The sequence below is a fragment of the Lipotes vexillifer genome, unplaced genomic scaffold, assembly GCF_000442215.2.
Source record: "Lipotes vexillifer unplaced genomic scaffold, Lipotes_vexillifer_v1.1 scaffold341, whole genome shotgun sequence".
NCBI classification, from domain to species: domain Eukaryota; kingdom Metazoa; phylum Chordata; class Mammalia; order Artiodactyla; family Lipotidae; genus Lipotes; species Lipotes vexillifer.
Window position 1 is genome coordinate 742160 of NW_006797957.1, and position 15933 is coordinate 758092.

Here is a 15933-nt window from a genome sequence, read left to right on the forward strand (position 1 = left end):
AAATGACCCTTCTGGAATTTTCTCAGCATTTTCTAAAGTGCCAGTAACAATATTTCTTTCATTCTCAACTTTAATTTTAGCAGTGAACTGAAATAACACTTTTTATTATGGTGAGCAGTCAGGTAAGTTCCATCGACAACTGAATTGTAGTCTTTATTAAAGTTATTTTTATAAATTTATATCTAATAACATTAAAAGGTTGCTTTTTACTTTAACATGTGCTTTGCAAATTTATATCAGCAGTAGAAAGTGCTTCCGGGGAATAGATTTTAGTCTTCAAAAATGTGACTGCATCCTTCATCTCTAGTTTTTCCATCTCCCAATTATTGACCTTACCAAAGAAAGAAGAAAATAATCAGTTTGCAAGAAGATGACGACATATCAAATAAAAGCTAGTTTCGAGATCCAAGGATATTAAAATAACATCAGCCAACCACTTATAATTACGCACATTTTAGAAGTTTAGTAAAACTATGTGCTAGGGTCGAAGAAAGCTCTCACAGTGAAAATTATAAAAAAACTTTAAAGGTCCTCTAAAGGGTGCAAAAGTTCCTTTCTTGGGATAATCTTCCTTACAATATAAGTAATAGCCAATATGAAAAAAAAAAGTGTTACAGATTAGCCCCTTAAGAGAAATGGGCCATCTTAACCTTGGTAATCCGGGCATGATCCAGTTTTGGATACTAAAGTACCATAACGAAGATTCAAATATTTACATTTCACATTATATGCAGGACCAAAATGAGTGGCATTTAGATAGATCCTAACATTAACATAAATATACATTTATTCGTATGGTTCTTGCTCCACACAGAGACATCCAGAGAGGCTGTTCAAGAAAAGTTGTGCTCAGAATCAAAGAAAGCATAAGGAGGGAAGAGGAAGAAGCATCCTCTTACAGTCATCCAGCATTTTCTAGTGACAAACATCCTTAACAGCCTCACAATGGCCCATGAAAACAAAGCTTTAATTAACATCTTTTCTTCTCCTGTTCAGGATAACCTAGAAACTGAATATGGTTTCATGTGTCTTAAATTAAAGAAGTACACATATTATTTACATTTTTCACTTGACAAAAATGATTAAAGTTGACTAAATGTAGCACTTATAAAACCCCAAGTAAATAACAGTATCAGCTGAGTAGGAGCCAACTCATGTACCAGAAAGGTTCTTTTTCAAAGAAAACAATAACTAAAACACTTATTCCGATACTGCTGACAATTCATCTAGTCCTAGTAACCAACTTCAACCACAACACTCCCAGCAGAATGAACATCAGTAATTGAAGACTATTTCATTTGCATTTTTTTCTTACCAAGACCACGTGAAAACCCATTACTTTCAAATGCCGCATTTTCATAGCAAGGAATCCTCTGGGGTGGGTTGAATTCAAACAGTAGGTAGATCTAGGAACACAGAGTACAGCTACTCTGAAAACAAAAACACAAAACGTGAGCCTAGTTACTAACGAGATGACCATGTACAATCTTGCTGCATCCTTGTTCTTTGGAGATTTCAAAGCTGAGCTCTCCACTTACCACATTCCTCACCATCCCCTCCTGTGTTAGTCCTTCACTTCCTCATTACCTAGACTATGTAGATATTCCAATATATGAAGACTATTTTAGGAACCACAAGCTTATAAAAATGCTTTATACAAACAGTATCCCTTAACCATCTTTAAGAATGGCTACATTCTCGGTGAGGAAAATTTTCAGATATGAAAGCACCCATTTTAGGGCTTTCCTGTGCAGAGCTAATCTCTGACCTAAACAGAATTATTTATGCTACTAGAAGCACTGATGTAGATAATACCAAATGGAAAATGCTCTGCTTGTACATATTGTCTCCCAGAGACAGACACATTTAAAAACCAGAATGGGGAGACCAAATACAAAAAAGAAAACACTAAGAGATAGGCAAGACTGTTGAAAAGATAAAATGTATACGTGTAACAAAAATGTGGAAGGTGTAATTTGTCTTTCATTGTTCATGGCCTTTTGGAAAGATTAAGTTCATTGGGGGAGACAAAGACATTTGTATCCTTACTGTCTTCTGTCATACTCTGGCTGTTATCTGAGATAAAGTAAGAGAAATTTCATATCTTTAAAGGAACACTGATTCCTCATTTTTTCTCGGTACTTTAGGCTGAGAGCTACTACATTATTATGCCAGAACAGATGAATACCTGAAAAAGAAAAATGATCTTTCAACTTGGTCAGAGAGAAAGCCTCTTTCTGAGGGAAGATGGGTAATAAGTAGAAGGAAGATAGTGGCCGAAAACGATGGCCAAGAACAAGCTAGGTGGATTTAGAAAGGCGCAAAAGTTACAGAGCTGTGTGTGAGTGGAGAGGGATGAGCAGATAAGAGTTTGAATCCCTACAGACTTTTTCTGTGCCTCTCTCTACCATACTTATGTGCACGTGCTACAAAGCAGTAGGGGATGTAGGTCGCTTGGGGTCAGGATCCACGTCTGACTCATCTTTGTGTGCCCCACAGGCCCTAGCAGAGCCTTTCCACAAAGAATCACTGAACACAGGGTGTGTGCAATATGACCTGATCCAGATGCTTACAAGGCAGAATATTCTCTCAGGGAGTAGCATCAATTTCTCCCAGAAACACCCTCTGTACTGTGCGAGTCAAGGAAACTACTTGTAATTAACTTCAATATGGTTTGATCCATATACAATACAGCTTAATTCAAAAGCTAAAGTTTCTCTACTTTTAGAAAGGTCTGGTGGTAGAGAAAAATATTTTTTGGGTATTTGATTTTAGTAGAAGCCTTCATTCTTTATGATCACTACTGCATTATCTTGTCAAAAATTTACACTGCACTGATGGTTTCAATTACATTAGCATTGTTTTATTGAACTGTTTAGCTTTAAAACCTGATTTTAAAAAATTGCCTGTTTCATTAAATGGACAACTCCAATCCACTGTCTTCAACCACAGTGTCCCACATTTATACCTAAGGGGTAGATTAATGGATGAGAAGTCCCTTGGTGCATTACAAGATCTATACAAATATAAGGTCTTTGTATTGTTACTGCTATTTAATATGAAGTCTTTGAGAATTAAGATTTAAATTTAGAAAGCTCAGCAAATGCGTATGTGTAAACAACCTTTGAATATTTGTAGCAGAAGTTACCACATCCACGTCAGAAAATGGAAGCACTTGGCTCCTGTTAGCATCCATTCTGATTTCAAAATCTGAAAGAAAAAAATTGATACTAATTTTTCAAACATTGCTCAAAGTGATTTTTTGTTTGAAAAGGTATACTACCACTACCAATAATTATAATGGCAGCAGGTAAGCTATACTGAGCTTATTTACCATGTGCCAAATACTAATCTGGATTTTATATGTATAATCTCATTTGTTGGTCACAGGAACCCTGTGAGGTGGGTACTATTATTATTGCCATTTTACAGATAAGGAAAGAGGCTGGTGAGTGCCTAACACACAGCACCAGTAAGTAGTAGAGTGAAAATCCACACCCAGCAGTGCAGCTCCGGAGCCAGTGCTGCACCACACTAGACTGCTGCAGTAAACTCCTTATCCTTTGTCAGAAAAAAAGTAAAATAGAGGAAAATCATATGAAGTCCCATACCAATATAATAATTATGTGGCAACCATACACTTTTTGAGAAGCATCCTTCTCCCAGAAGGCTACTCAGCACCTCGGCAACCTTTGCATGTGGATGTAATGGCATGGAGGGCAGCTGTGGCAGCACTAAGTGTGTGTCCTTGTGACAAGGAACATCATCAAGTTTTAGACAGGCAGCCAAAACATGAAGCTTGTGAACATTCCTCTCCACATCACCTTAAAAAAAAAGAGAGAGAAAGAAAATTATAGTTAAGAAAAATATGAATGCTACATTTAAGAAATTATATTAATGCACCTATAATTCTGATTACTTGCTTCTTATCAGGAGGAATCTCTCTGTGTCTCCCTAGGTCCCACAGTGTGTAGGTCAGTGTCCTGATAATGTTTTAAACTTTAAAATATCTTTCAAGGTGCTTTAGCCTCAACTCTTCACTGAACAGGTGGGAAAATGCTCAGGAATGTTAAAATGCCTCCTGATTATCTAAAGGCAAAGTTGGGACTAGATTCCAGGTCTCCTGGGTTCACGGCTGTTTCCTTCATGTTAGACTGCTTGAAAAATCAGCACATGGTGTTCCTTCTCCACACTTCAACTTTGGAATTTCATACTGTTGTTTTTAAAAGGATTTAAAATACTCTATTCCCAGATAATCATCAAATTTTACACATCTAGCCTGATACTGCTTCTCCTTATTTAACAGTAAAGACTGAAAGACAACAATTAATTTGGTTCCAAGAGTAAATAAATTCACTACTTTGGTAACTATTTGGTTTCTTGATCTAACGGCTGTGCCCTCATTACAGGCCATGAGTGACAAAGTGTTTATAGCTGTAAAAGTTGACTTAACTTGGCTTCAAACCTAACACATAAGGATTAGAAGTGCAAACACCTCTGATCAAGGCATAAAGAACAACCTGGACATTTAGCCTTTGCACAGGTGCATGAAGTGTAAATAAAAAGAACAATGACGCTGTGTTTCTTATTCTTGCCGTCTATGGACAGGATCTGTCACTAAAGGAGCCTCCACCGGTTTGCTGGTTTGAAGCATGGCCCTTTGACTTCACCATCATTGGTCCTTTCATCAGGAGCACCCGCTCCACACGTTTTAACTAACACTGCTGCAACTGAGACCCCAATCCGAATCACCTGGTAGCCTGGCGGTGCTGCTTTATTTTAGTCACCACCGCGCACTGACATCCTACCTGACGTCAGCAGATCATGGATGATGTCCTTTTGAAGAAGCTGATTAATAGGGGCCAGGGGAAAATGGTTCATCAAGCAAAACGAACACACAGCATTCAACAGGTTTTCAGAAGAGATGTGGTAAAGACTACCAGTCAGAGCACTAGCCATAACTTCTAGGAACCTACAGGGGCAGAAAGGAGAGTCAGCTTTCAAATATGAAGAGCAGACAGGTCATGGTAGAGCTAGTGAGGTGTCACAGAACTGACAGCTTTAAGGGGATAAAACAATCAGGCTTGCAATGAGTCTTCACACATCTTTCAGGTCGGTGACTATCTCATAGTAAATACATACACTCAATAAATGTTAGCTACTACTATATGTCTTACACAGGGCAAATGTTTATAAGCTTTAACTCATTTAATTCCTATTCAAACTCTATGGGATAGGTATCATTATTTTCTTCATAATAAAGATGAGTAAACAGGCTAAGCAGGGTCAACTAACTTGTCCAAGAACACAGCCAGGAAGTAGCAGACACAGCACTGGAATCCAAGTTGTCAGGGTCCAGAGGCTTTTAACCATTGTGCTAGATTTTTTATCATGAGTAAGTCTTTAAGACCTGGAACTCCACTGCAGTTTTATAATCAATTAAAATTCTCTAGCTATTAATACTCTGAGTTGAAAGAACTGCTAGCCTAATCCTACCACCTGAGCTAATGTTACGCAGTATAACAAAGCAGCTAAGCACAGAGGGAGAGGAAAGATCAAAATTAGGTAAGGTCACGTGCTAGGGTGGCACTGCTAATAAACGGCACAGATACGCTTTGAACCCAGGTCAATTCGACTCTTAGGGCATAAGCTATACATCATTATATAAGAAAAAAGGAAGTACTGATACTTGCAAAGTACTGTGACAGTGTACAGGAAAGAAAGTGGATAGGGTAGCTTTGGGGATAAGGAGAGTTTCAGTTAAGTGGAAAAGATGGCAAAAGGGAAGACCACTTGAAACTAACCCCTGAAAGTACATGCTATTCATGCTGTAATAACCAGCGAGGCTGGGGCACAGGCAGGGATGCTCACAGCAGGGCAAGTATGCCCTGAAGTAAGCCCTCAGTACCAATGAGCCATAAAGGGAAATGTCTCAGATGAACTGGGAGGTCCCGTGAGGAGCAGATGGCCGAGTGAGGAAGGCTGTGACAGGCTAAGCAGAGCTGCTAACAGGTCCTAGAGACAACAGTGAGGCAACACTTACTAAAGGGAGAAGTGATGGAGTTTGGAGTATGCAGCAAGAAACAGCGGGGCTGCAGAGGACTGATCTGGAGCCCAGTGGTAATCACCTCCCCAGTCTCCTCGCATCTCACTTCTTATGCTGCTACCTCATGCTTCAGCGACACCAAAATCTGTGTCGTTCCCTGCATGTACTCTGCTGTTTCTTTCCTTCCTGACTTGAATACGGAGTCCCTTCTACTCAGAATGGTCTTTCCATCGTTAACTCCTCTCTCTCCATCTTTCAAGATCTACTCAGGTACCAACTCCTCCAGGCAGGATGCTTGGCACCCACCCTGACCCTCCACTTCGCCAGGCTAGCATCCTGGTACATCCCTCCTCTATTCCTATATACACTGTATAAAACTCTACCACTTCAATGTTCATGCTGTATTTAACTGCAGAAAGGATTATGTCTCATTCATTTTTGTCTTAAGTACCTGAGTGCTTGGTACAAGTTTTCCAACTAAATGAACAAATAAACTTAGATGAGGAGGAGAATGTTAATGGAAAAGGAAGAATCAAGAATAATGAGCTAAAAACTCACCAAGTTGTATACATTGGATATGCACAGCATTTTACATGTTGTTATTCATACCTCGATAAAGTGGTTTAAAAAGCTCTAGAGCGCTTTTCAGTTATGGAGCAGAGACAGGCTTACTGACAAATAATTGCAGCTATGTGTCAAGGCTCCACCAAAGAGTTATATAAGACACGACAAGCACAGGGGCTGTGACGGAGACAATTAAGGGAAGGCACATGACATGCAGTATGAACTGAGTCTCTCACAACAATGGAGAGCACAGTGGGCAGCTGCTTTTCTTGGCCCAGCACTTCTTTGATTACCTGCCCCAAAGAAATGGGCATGTGACCCAAACTCGTTCGATCAGATTTTCTCTTTTGGAAATCTGAATCTTGAGGGAAAACCACAGGGACAAAAAGCTGTTGGAGTCAAGCTACTCGATGGCAAAGAGATGGCCAGTGAACCTTGCCACTGAGACCCTCAGAACTGCCCTAGTTTATTCCTCCAAGGCCTCTGTGACTGACACTCTAGTTTTTTTTTTAAATCTAACAATTACTGTGTCTGGCATTGCCTTAAGAACCTGACACAGGTTAACTCATTTAATCCTCATAACAACCCAATACGATTAGAAATAACTCTTTATTTCTCATCCCCATTTTAACAGATGAAGAAACTGAGGCACAGACAAGTAACTTGCCAAAGTTAAGTAGCTAATGAATCACAGAGCTAGGATTCAAACCTAAGCAAGGTGTCTCCAGGGTCTGCGCTTTTAATCACTCTTCCAACAAACGACAAATGACATGTTATATGCGTTTCTGGTTTTTAATGAACCTTAGAACTGACCTAGAGAGGAAGGAAAGATGTTCTGGGTGGAAGGAAGATGAAAGAGCACAGCATGTTTGAGGAATTGCTGTGTTTAATAGTAGAAATACATGGTTGTGGTTAAAATGAAAAGAACAGAAAGCAGCAGTTTGGGACCAAATGAAGAGTTAGGGTCAAAACTAAACTATAAACTCAGGAGCTGAGGGAATAAGCTGGGGGAGAGCTTGAAATGAAAACTCCTATGCTGAATTACCAAATATATTGCAAAGAACAAAGAAACTGGCAAAAGCAAAGCACATATCTTTAGCAAAGATAAAATAAAATTCTGTTTAACTTCATAAATAAGGAATATTATGTTTTATTTCTGGACATGGATGAAGGCCACGGATGGGTTCACATGTAAGAATTCACTGAGCGGGCTTCCCTGGTGGCGCAGTGGTTGAGAGTCCGCCTGCCGATGCAGGGGACACGGGTTCGTGCCCCGGTCCGGGAAGATCCCACATGCTGTAGAGCGGCTGGGCCCGTGAGCCATGGCCGCTGAGCCTGTGCGTCTGGAGCCTGTGCTCCCCAGCGGGAGAGGCCACAACAGTGAGAGGCCCGCATACCACAAAAAGAAAAAAAAAAAAAGAATTCACTGAGCTTCGTAATCTTTTCTATAAATACGATATGTGGCAATAAAAAAGTAAAAAAAGAACAAGTACATACTCGTGAGTCCAGCATTTGTGGAAGTGATTGAGAGAAGAATACACATGAAGAATAGAGACAAGGCTTTTCATGTTTAGGAAGCCAGGTTCATCTGCTGCTTTCTTCATAAACAAGTCCATCAAACGAACAGGTCGAAAGCCAACGTTTTCAAATAAGACGAGGAGAAAAAGAACCTAAAAAAAGAAAGAATTGAGGGAAAACTTCTTAAGAATTACACTATGCTATTAGCAATCTTTTAGATCTCAAAAAATTTAAACCGCAATAGAATTGTCCTGACTGACCAAATATTCCCTTAAAAGGAACAATTATCTTTCCCTTACAAAATCTGTTCCAGTTATTCTTGAATCAGAGTATCGAGTTAACAATCAACCTCTTTTTATAAGCTGAGAACCAGAGCACACAACGGTTTCCATATTTCCATCTCATTTAAAATAAATCTTTTCCTATATGCCTTTCATACAACAGCCTGAAAATTACCTTTAAATACACCTCTTCTGAAGTTTTTCAAAATGACCAAGCCAATTTTGAACTGCTCTCCCTTCCAAACCTAGACACTTCCTAGATTCTAAGAGATAACTTAAAAATGTCTATGTTCAATACTAATTTCTATAACTGAGAATAGAGCTGAAATACAATGATTAAATGTTCACCTCTCATTTCCTTTAGTCTTTCTCACAATAAGTACTTCTCTTTCCAAAACAATTTCCATACTAAACTCAACCTCACCCTCCAAAGTGAACTAAATCAGTGACCTAACATGGTTACCACTACTTAACTACAAAAAGAAGTTTTTAACCAGCTGCTTCATTTAGATGTTTAATTATTAACACATACCCTGAATTTAAAGGCTCTTACTCTGGAAGAAACAAGCAAACTTTCCATAAATAGAAAACAGACATGATCATTAAGTAATGACAGTTTATTCTTCAAAAAGCGTAAGCCTCTCACATCACCTATCTCCATTATTCTAAATCTAATAAAGGAAAAGTAGAAAGACAGAAATAATCCTTAGCATCCAACCAAAGTACCATACAACCTTTTGAAAAACAAATAGAAAAACAAACTTTGGACAATATAATTTTTGTTTTGGATAGAAAGATGGTCCACACATTGAATAATATATTAATAGGTAACCCCCAGACAAAAATTATAAAGAGCTAATTTTTCAAGCCGATTTAGCATTGGAATATTTTGGAATCTAAACCACTTTAAAATGATAGAGAAATTATTTCGAATGCTAAATAAATTAATACGTTTCTTGAAAGTTTCTGAGGCTTACTCTAAACTGTTAACATACTTACTTTTTTCAACTTCCAGATGTCAAAAGTTGTAGCCACATAATCTGCTATTCCCTTAAAAAGATCTATATTAAAGTATTGGAGGTCTCTGCAAGACTGCAATATGCTGATCAATATTTTAAAAGGACACCCATGGATATTACCTTCAACAATGAGTTAGAGAAACAAGAATTACCAGATGGTTTTGACTGTAAGATCCAAGATACTATATACACAGTACTTTTGTTTCTTTAGAAAAAATAGCACTATATTTTGTTTAAAAAAAAAACCACCATAGGCAAAAATAAAATTTAGATCTAACCATACCATCAGATATTTTTCATATAACAGCAAAGTTGTTAAAACAAACAAAACAAATATAGTCCAGAAGAGATCGGATGCTACAAATCATATAAGAAAAATTCCCCTTACTTGTGACTATCTTACTGCACTCATTCAAAAGGATAATGGAGCGGTGATTCATGGCGGCCAGTACTGCAAACATGCGCTGGCTATTCAAAACAGAAAATTGGTCTAATTCTTTCATGGCTTTCATCTAAAGAAAAGTAAACTTAAATTTAATTTATCATTTGTGGCAAAATAAATTAAACTCCTATATTTAAATAAAAAAGGATAAAGTTTGGGCAAAATGACTCGGACAAACAGATATATAGATAAATATACGTAAATATATATACAGATAAAAATAAATCTATTTCTATTATTTCACTTTAGCAAAGTTACATACAAAAGCATAATGTCCTCCTAATAAACTGACTTTAGGAGGCGATAGCAAATCACAAGAAATTTTTTTTTCAAATTTTACCCAACAGAGAAAATTCAGAAGTTATTTACCTCCAATTTCCTTTTAAGACCAATCGGTGCATCTTTTCCAATACATTTCATTACAGTTTGTAATGTGAAGACACGTTCTATTTTCCAAACTTGCTGATCAACTAGCATCCTGTCATCAAACACAATAAATACCACAGTCCTAGGATCTTAAAACCAGGTGAGAAATCGTAAAAGTCATTTGGTCCAGCTTCTACTTCTAGGCAAGGAATATGAAGCCCAAAGAAATGATCTACCTGCCCAAGAGTGCAAATAGTGAAAGCTCCAGGACCAGCCTAGTATTGTTTTCTCTCACATTATTTTGCTATCTTTATGCATGAACAAATTTCAGGAGATTATATTAAGACATCCTAATGCATAGTCAATGAAAAAGGGAATTAAAAATTATTCTCATCAACCTATGACATTAGATTAGGTGCATCAATTTTATAAGTTGTAAAACTTAACCTCCTTTTCAAGCTGGGCCAGTGTCATGTGACCTCCACATAGTACCCAATTAACCATTATGAACTGAGTACATGTCAGTTATCCCCCAGCCCACATCAGTACTATGTTTTAAGATAATTTTAGATTTTAATGTTACCCATGCCTTTTATTTTATGGTGGACCCTGAAAGAAGCATTATTTCCAGCTTTACCTGATCCAGAGTCACTATTTTAAGTTTAATAAGGTATTAAAGACCATAACTACTAACAAAGTCTTCCATGCCCCCGCTCCAAAAAAGGGAGCTCAACTTTCATCTTCGTTTTTGATTTAAGAGAAACAGAGAAAGGCACCTGAAGAAAGGGTAACAGAGTTCTCACCGCAATCCTGCTCGAAGAACATCCACATTCTTGCATGGCTCCATTGCCTCTAAGATAGTTGACAAAACTGAAAGACATTTCTCATCACACTCATTGATACGTTCCTATTGAAATATAATTACAAAAATACCACAGGTGATGAGCTCATAGTAGACTATCTCACCCAAGCAAAACCACTGAACTGATGCTTTCAACTCAAGGATTACGTATCAAACCAATAACTCACAGAGTCAGTCCACAATAAACAGCATCTTTGGAAAACAAGATGTCATATGTAAGTGAATTTTCCAAATAATTGATACATTCTTTTATGTATCAACCGTTTTTTTACATTCTCCATTATCACTGAAAATGATTTGATATTGATTACCTTCCTCCCCTTCTCAAATAATTTTTATCAAACATTATTTTTCCCTCTTCTTGAGACCCAAAGCCATCATGGTGACAAGTGCAGTAATATTAGAGCTACAGGACAATTTTCCTACCCCTAAAGAATCTTACACAGCTGCGCTTACAATTTCCCTATATCCTTTCCTGGGTATCAAACAGCAACCTCAGTTGTGAACCTTCTGATTCACGTCTGCTGTCACATTTTACCACCACTACCTGGATCTCAAGAGGAGCCCAGGCTCCACGGATCCTTCTTTCAAATCCTCTGAATTAAGGTACTAATTTAGGTTCTAGAAATGCCCTAATTTAGAAAGCGAATAGTAACAACACAGCTTACCTAGTGCTCTACAATTTAATCACAACTAGCTTATACACCTCACAAGAGTACTTGTGATCACATGTGAAAGATGTAAGCTCTTTTACTAAAATTACAATACATGACTAACTAGTCACAAAGTCTCAAGTCAGAACCATAACCATTTCTTAAAACCATTTCTTATAATGATAAGAAATAGATACTGCTGGAAGGAAAAAAGGTCTCATTCCCATGAGAGGGTTTCCATTAACAACTTATAGCATTCCATCAACACCTACTGTGAAAGAAAAGACCACTTGGCTATGTGTTTGAAGGGCAAACTTCACTGATGACATATTTCATTCCTAGCTAAAATGTCTTTGCAACATTCCAACATTAGTGAGATACAATTATACGTACAGATAACCTGACCCCAAATATCCACTGTTCATTCCTCACCAATGCAGATACTATGCTGATGTGAATACCTGTCCAAAATTCATTTAGAGCATCACTGACCAGGTAGAGTGACTTACTGTAATCACTTTTAAATAACTATATAGGGAACACAGTCTACCAAAAAACACGGATACTCTGCGGTTTAAACACTCACACAAAACACAAATTAGTTCCTGGGCGAGAACATGGAAATCAGAGTAATGTAAAAAGTTAAAGTTAAAAACACTCATATACCTATGAACCCAATTCTTGAATTCTATAGTAGGATAGGATATATATCAGATCATCCTCAGGAAACTCCTGTCTTCAAAAAAAATTATTTAATTATGATCATTGAGTTCAGAAGTCTGAAGAGTCCACTCTTAAAAGGTAAATGATTACTTTAATGAACTCATCTTTTCCTCAGCCAATCTGGCATCATTTCAGTGACATCAAACAGGACACTGACTCCTTTGTTTGAAACTAAAATTGGCTCCTTCCTCCATTCCATTTCCCACTCCCACAGTAACCTAAATTGGAGCATGTTGATGACCTCTGCTTAAAATATTTCACTGGATCCCCATTGCCTACAGGATATATCCGAACTCCTTAGCCAGGCAGAAAAGGCTCTTCACGATTCATCCCCTTTTTCCCCAACCTCATGCCTTGCCGTGACACCCAACCCCTCCTCCTTGACAACCACAGACACAATTTCCTCTCCATTCCCTCAAACTCACAACCCCAGTATTCTGTACCTCCAGCCACAATGAACTACTTTCAGCTCCGCAAACTATTCTCCAGGATTTGAACATATAGTCTTCTCTGCTTGAAACACCACCCCTTTCGCTATCCATCTTCTAAGTGCTGGCCATTTCTTGGACTCAGCTTAGCCACCATCTCCTACTGGGCTTGAATTTTAGCTCTACTATGTCGAGGTGTTTGTTCATTCACGCAGCAAATATTTATCAAGTACCTACAGATAGTGACACTAACAGGTATGTGACCTTGGGCAAGTTATTTAACCGCTCTAAGCTTAAATTTCCTAATCGGTAAGATGAAAGTAACAATACCTACTTTTAAAAACTACACTGAGAATTACATGAGACAATCCTCTTTTCAAACTTTGTACCTATCACTGCTTCAAACAGTAATCCTGTATCCTCCTCTCCCATCACCTCTTCCCATCATGAAGGCGTACTCCTGACTAGGTTTGAAGCCCTTGTAATGCACTCTCTATATTTTTCTTTCATTGCACTGAAAGCTCTATGTGGCCGTTATTTTGCAACTGTATTCCCTATGCTCAGCACCATGCCTACAACATAGTAAATGTATGACTCATCAGATGAACATTGGTTACTTTTGTAATTACCTACAAAATATCTGTTGTCCCCTCTAGGTTATAAGGGCAGGGATCATGTCTTCTATATCTTTACATCCCTAGTGACAAGTCTAGTAACTGATACATAGTTGACACCCAATTAATGTTTACTGTATGAATAAATCAATCCAGTAGCTGTGTGACTTTAGCCAAGTTAACATCACTAAATCTCTTTCCTCATCTGCTAAACTGAGATAACATCAACCTTACAGGGCTATTGTGAAGATTAAATAAGACAACACAAGAAAAAGGTATAGGTAGTCAATAAATACTAGTTCCCTTCCCTTCTCTCCTTCTTTCAACTACCCAACCTTTCCTTGTATATTTTGTACCTCTCCCCATTTTAGCTTATTCACTATTACTCAACTCCAGAGAAGAAAAATGGGGCAAGCTTTCATAAATTTCTACAGCAAAAATATCTGGCTAACTTAAGGTCTCTAAATCATATAATATCTATGCAGAAACAAATATAAACTACCATTCCAAATATAAGTTTCTTTCAAGGAGGCTACATGTCTACGTCCCATCATTCTTTCAAGATATGCTAAACCAAATAAAAGTATTTTTAAGGCTCCTTTTGATTTTACCTGGACCACCCTCAGCAAAGTCTGTACGAGTAGCGTATTCTGAGGGATCCCGAGCTTCACCATAGCATGAAGACTAAACAGCAGGTTGTCGTAGTGCATGATCTTGGCTTCTCTCATAATTTGTTCACACAGCTGGCTAAACACAGGGTGGTTAAACATCAATTGTCTTTCAAAGCGCTTCTGGTCATCAGACATCCGTTTGGCAATTGTCCACATGGCTGAGAAATAGTTACTACTAGGAAATGTAGGTGCTTTTGAAAATATATCTAACACATCACTCAGGGAATTACACTCCTGAGACAGTTTTCTACAGTTGATCGGGGTTGGTTTTGTTCTCTTGGTGAGAACATCTTCATTGGAAGGCTCATGATGAAAGTTTTTCTTCAACCCATTATCAGAGACAAAGTGTTTTGAGTTAAAGGACAGCCTTCTAGGACAAAGTAGTCTGTCAACTGTAAGGACTGTTGCAGTGCTTATGCCCTTTGTTTGAAAGCCATCACCTCTTGATTTAAAAATTAAGGTATCCTGAAAGAGAGATCTAATAGATGACTGCATTCTATTATCAAAGTTACTTAAGAGCTTTCTTGGGTTCCAGTTTGAATAAACAATTTTTGGTCTGCAAAATCCCGAAGGATACAGCCTCATAGTTCTGCCTGTTGGAACTAAAGTACTGAATTGTCTGAGGTTCCATAAAAAGGAACCTGCTCTGTTATTCATTTTCCTAGCCACTGAAACACTTTCAAATGGCTTTAAAGTTGTCAAGATCACACACACACGTCGCTTCTAAATATGAAAGAAAACACATGCCGTCGCTTTCCTGTAGAGGAAGGGGTTATAAGAGAAATAAAAATTAGAGTAAAACTTCTACTTAAAAATATCAAATGCATTTAACAGAGACTAAAGTGAGAACCTAGGGAGACATTAAGATTTCCGTTAAAAAGGTAAAACCATGTTAGCAATATGGGCTTTCTCCATTTCTACCACAATGTGTATATACACAGTCTTAAAGGTGCAAGGTTACTTTGGAAGTAATCGTTGTACAAATAAGGTATTAAAAAAATAAAAAAGGAAGTGGATTTCTGACGGAAAAGTTTTCCTGCTTTCTTTGCAGTAAGGCATTTTATGTTACCACTGCCTTGAAGATGTCGTCAATGAAAAACAAGGGTTTAACCTTGATGGATACTTTTTAACACAAGGATTTAACTACAGGTAAACACGAACTGTTAAGAATAAGGACTTGGACAAGTAGAACGGCTCAGAAGACGCAGCAAACTAAAGTGATGCACGTGGCCTGCGCTTGTCTGGAGATAACAACCAGACAGTCTCACCAGGTCTCAGAACCGGTGTCAGGGGTCCGTCCTTCCGAAGCTGGACCTCTTGGTATTAACCCACCTCCCTAAACTTACTTCCCGGGCAACTCCTGAGACCTTTCTCTGAAAGGCGAGAATTCTAAAGCGTAGTACAACCACCTGTTCCACCTATGCTCGTCCTCCACTCACCTTAGTTCAGAGCGCCAGGGTTAATACAGAAGCGCGGACATACAGCTTCCCCGCGAGCTGAGCGTATCGCGAGATTTTACGGATCCTTCATAGGTCAAAAAGTGTTATGTTCGCGGGAGGTTGGAAATAGTTTACTTGGAGTGAAGAAAGCCTACCGAAAAACTGCCTAGTTTTTCTTAGCTTCAGGGAATAGGCACGGGGGGAGACCACAGAGCTTTTAATAACAGTGTATAACTGTGTACCCCAACACGCAACCTCTCCAGCTGGGCGCCAGAGTCCGCGCTCAGCTTCAGAGTGCGCCTGCGCC

The 15933-nt window shown here is 38.3% G+C and overlaps 1 protein-coding gene across 1 annotated transcript; it reads right to left on the minus strand.

Annotated features, from left to right (window-relative positions):
• Positions 1–130: 130 nt before the first annotated feature.
• Positions 131–14946, minus strand: FASTKD2 (FAST kinase domains 2). The gene is made up of 11 exons (XM_007469985.1): positions 14128–14946; positions 11040–11143; positions 10240–10348; positions 9817–9940; positions 9409–9548; positions 8108–8280; positions 4809–4972; positions 3612–3824; positions 3123–3210; positions 1316–1430; positions 131–331 (listed from the first exon to the last, which is right to left on the minus strand). Exons 1-11 carry the CDS (start codon positions 14842–14844, stop codon positions 212–214), a joined length of 2067 nt encoding a protein of 688 aa, XP_007470047.1. The 5' UTR covers positions 14845–14946; the 3' UTR covers positions 131–211.
• Positions 14947–15933: the final 987 nt, after the last annotated feature.

Excerpts from the sequence above, each read along its gene's own strand:
- FASTKD2 (XM_007469985.1), bottom strand. The coding sequence starts at position 14,844 with ATGAATAACAGAGCAGGTTCCTTTTTATGGAACCTCAGACAATTCAGT. Across the intron at positions 4,973-8,107 it reads CACAAATGCTGGACTCACGA|GTTCCTAGAAGTTATGGCTA; the intron begins GTATGTACTTGT and ends CTGCCCCTGTAG. Across the intron at positions 1,431-3,122 it reads TCTGCTACAAATATTCAAAG|AGTAGCTGTACTCTGTGTTC; the intron begins GTTGTTTACACA and ends TTTTGTTTTCAG.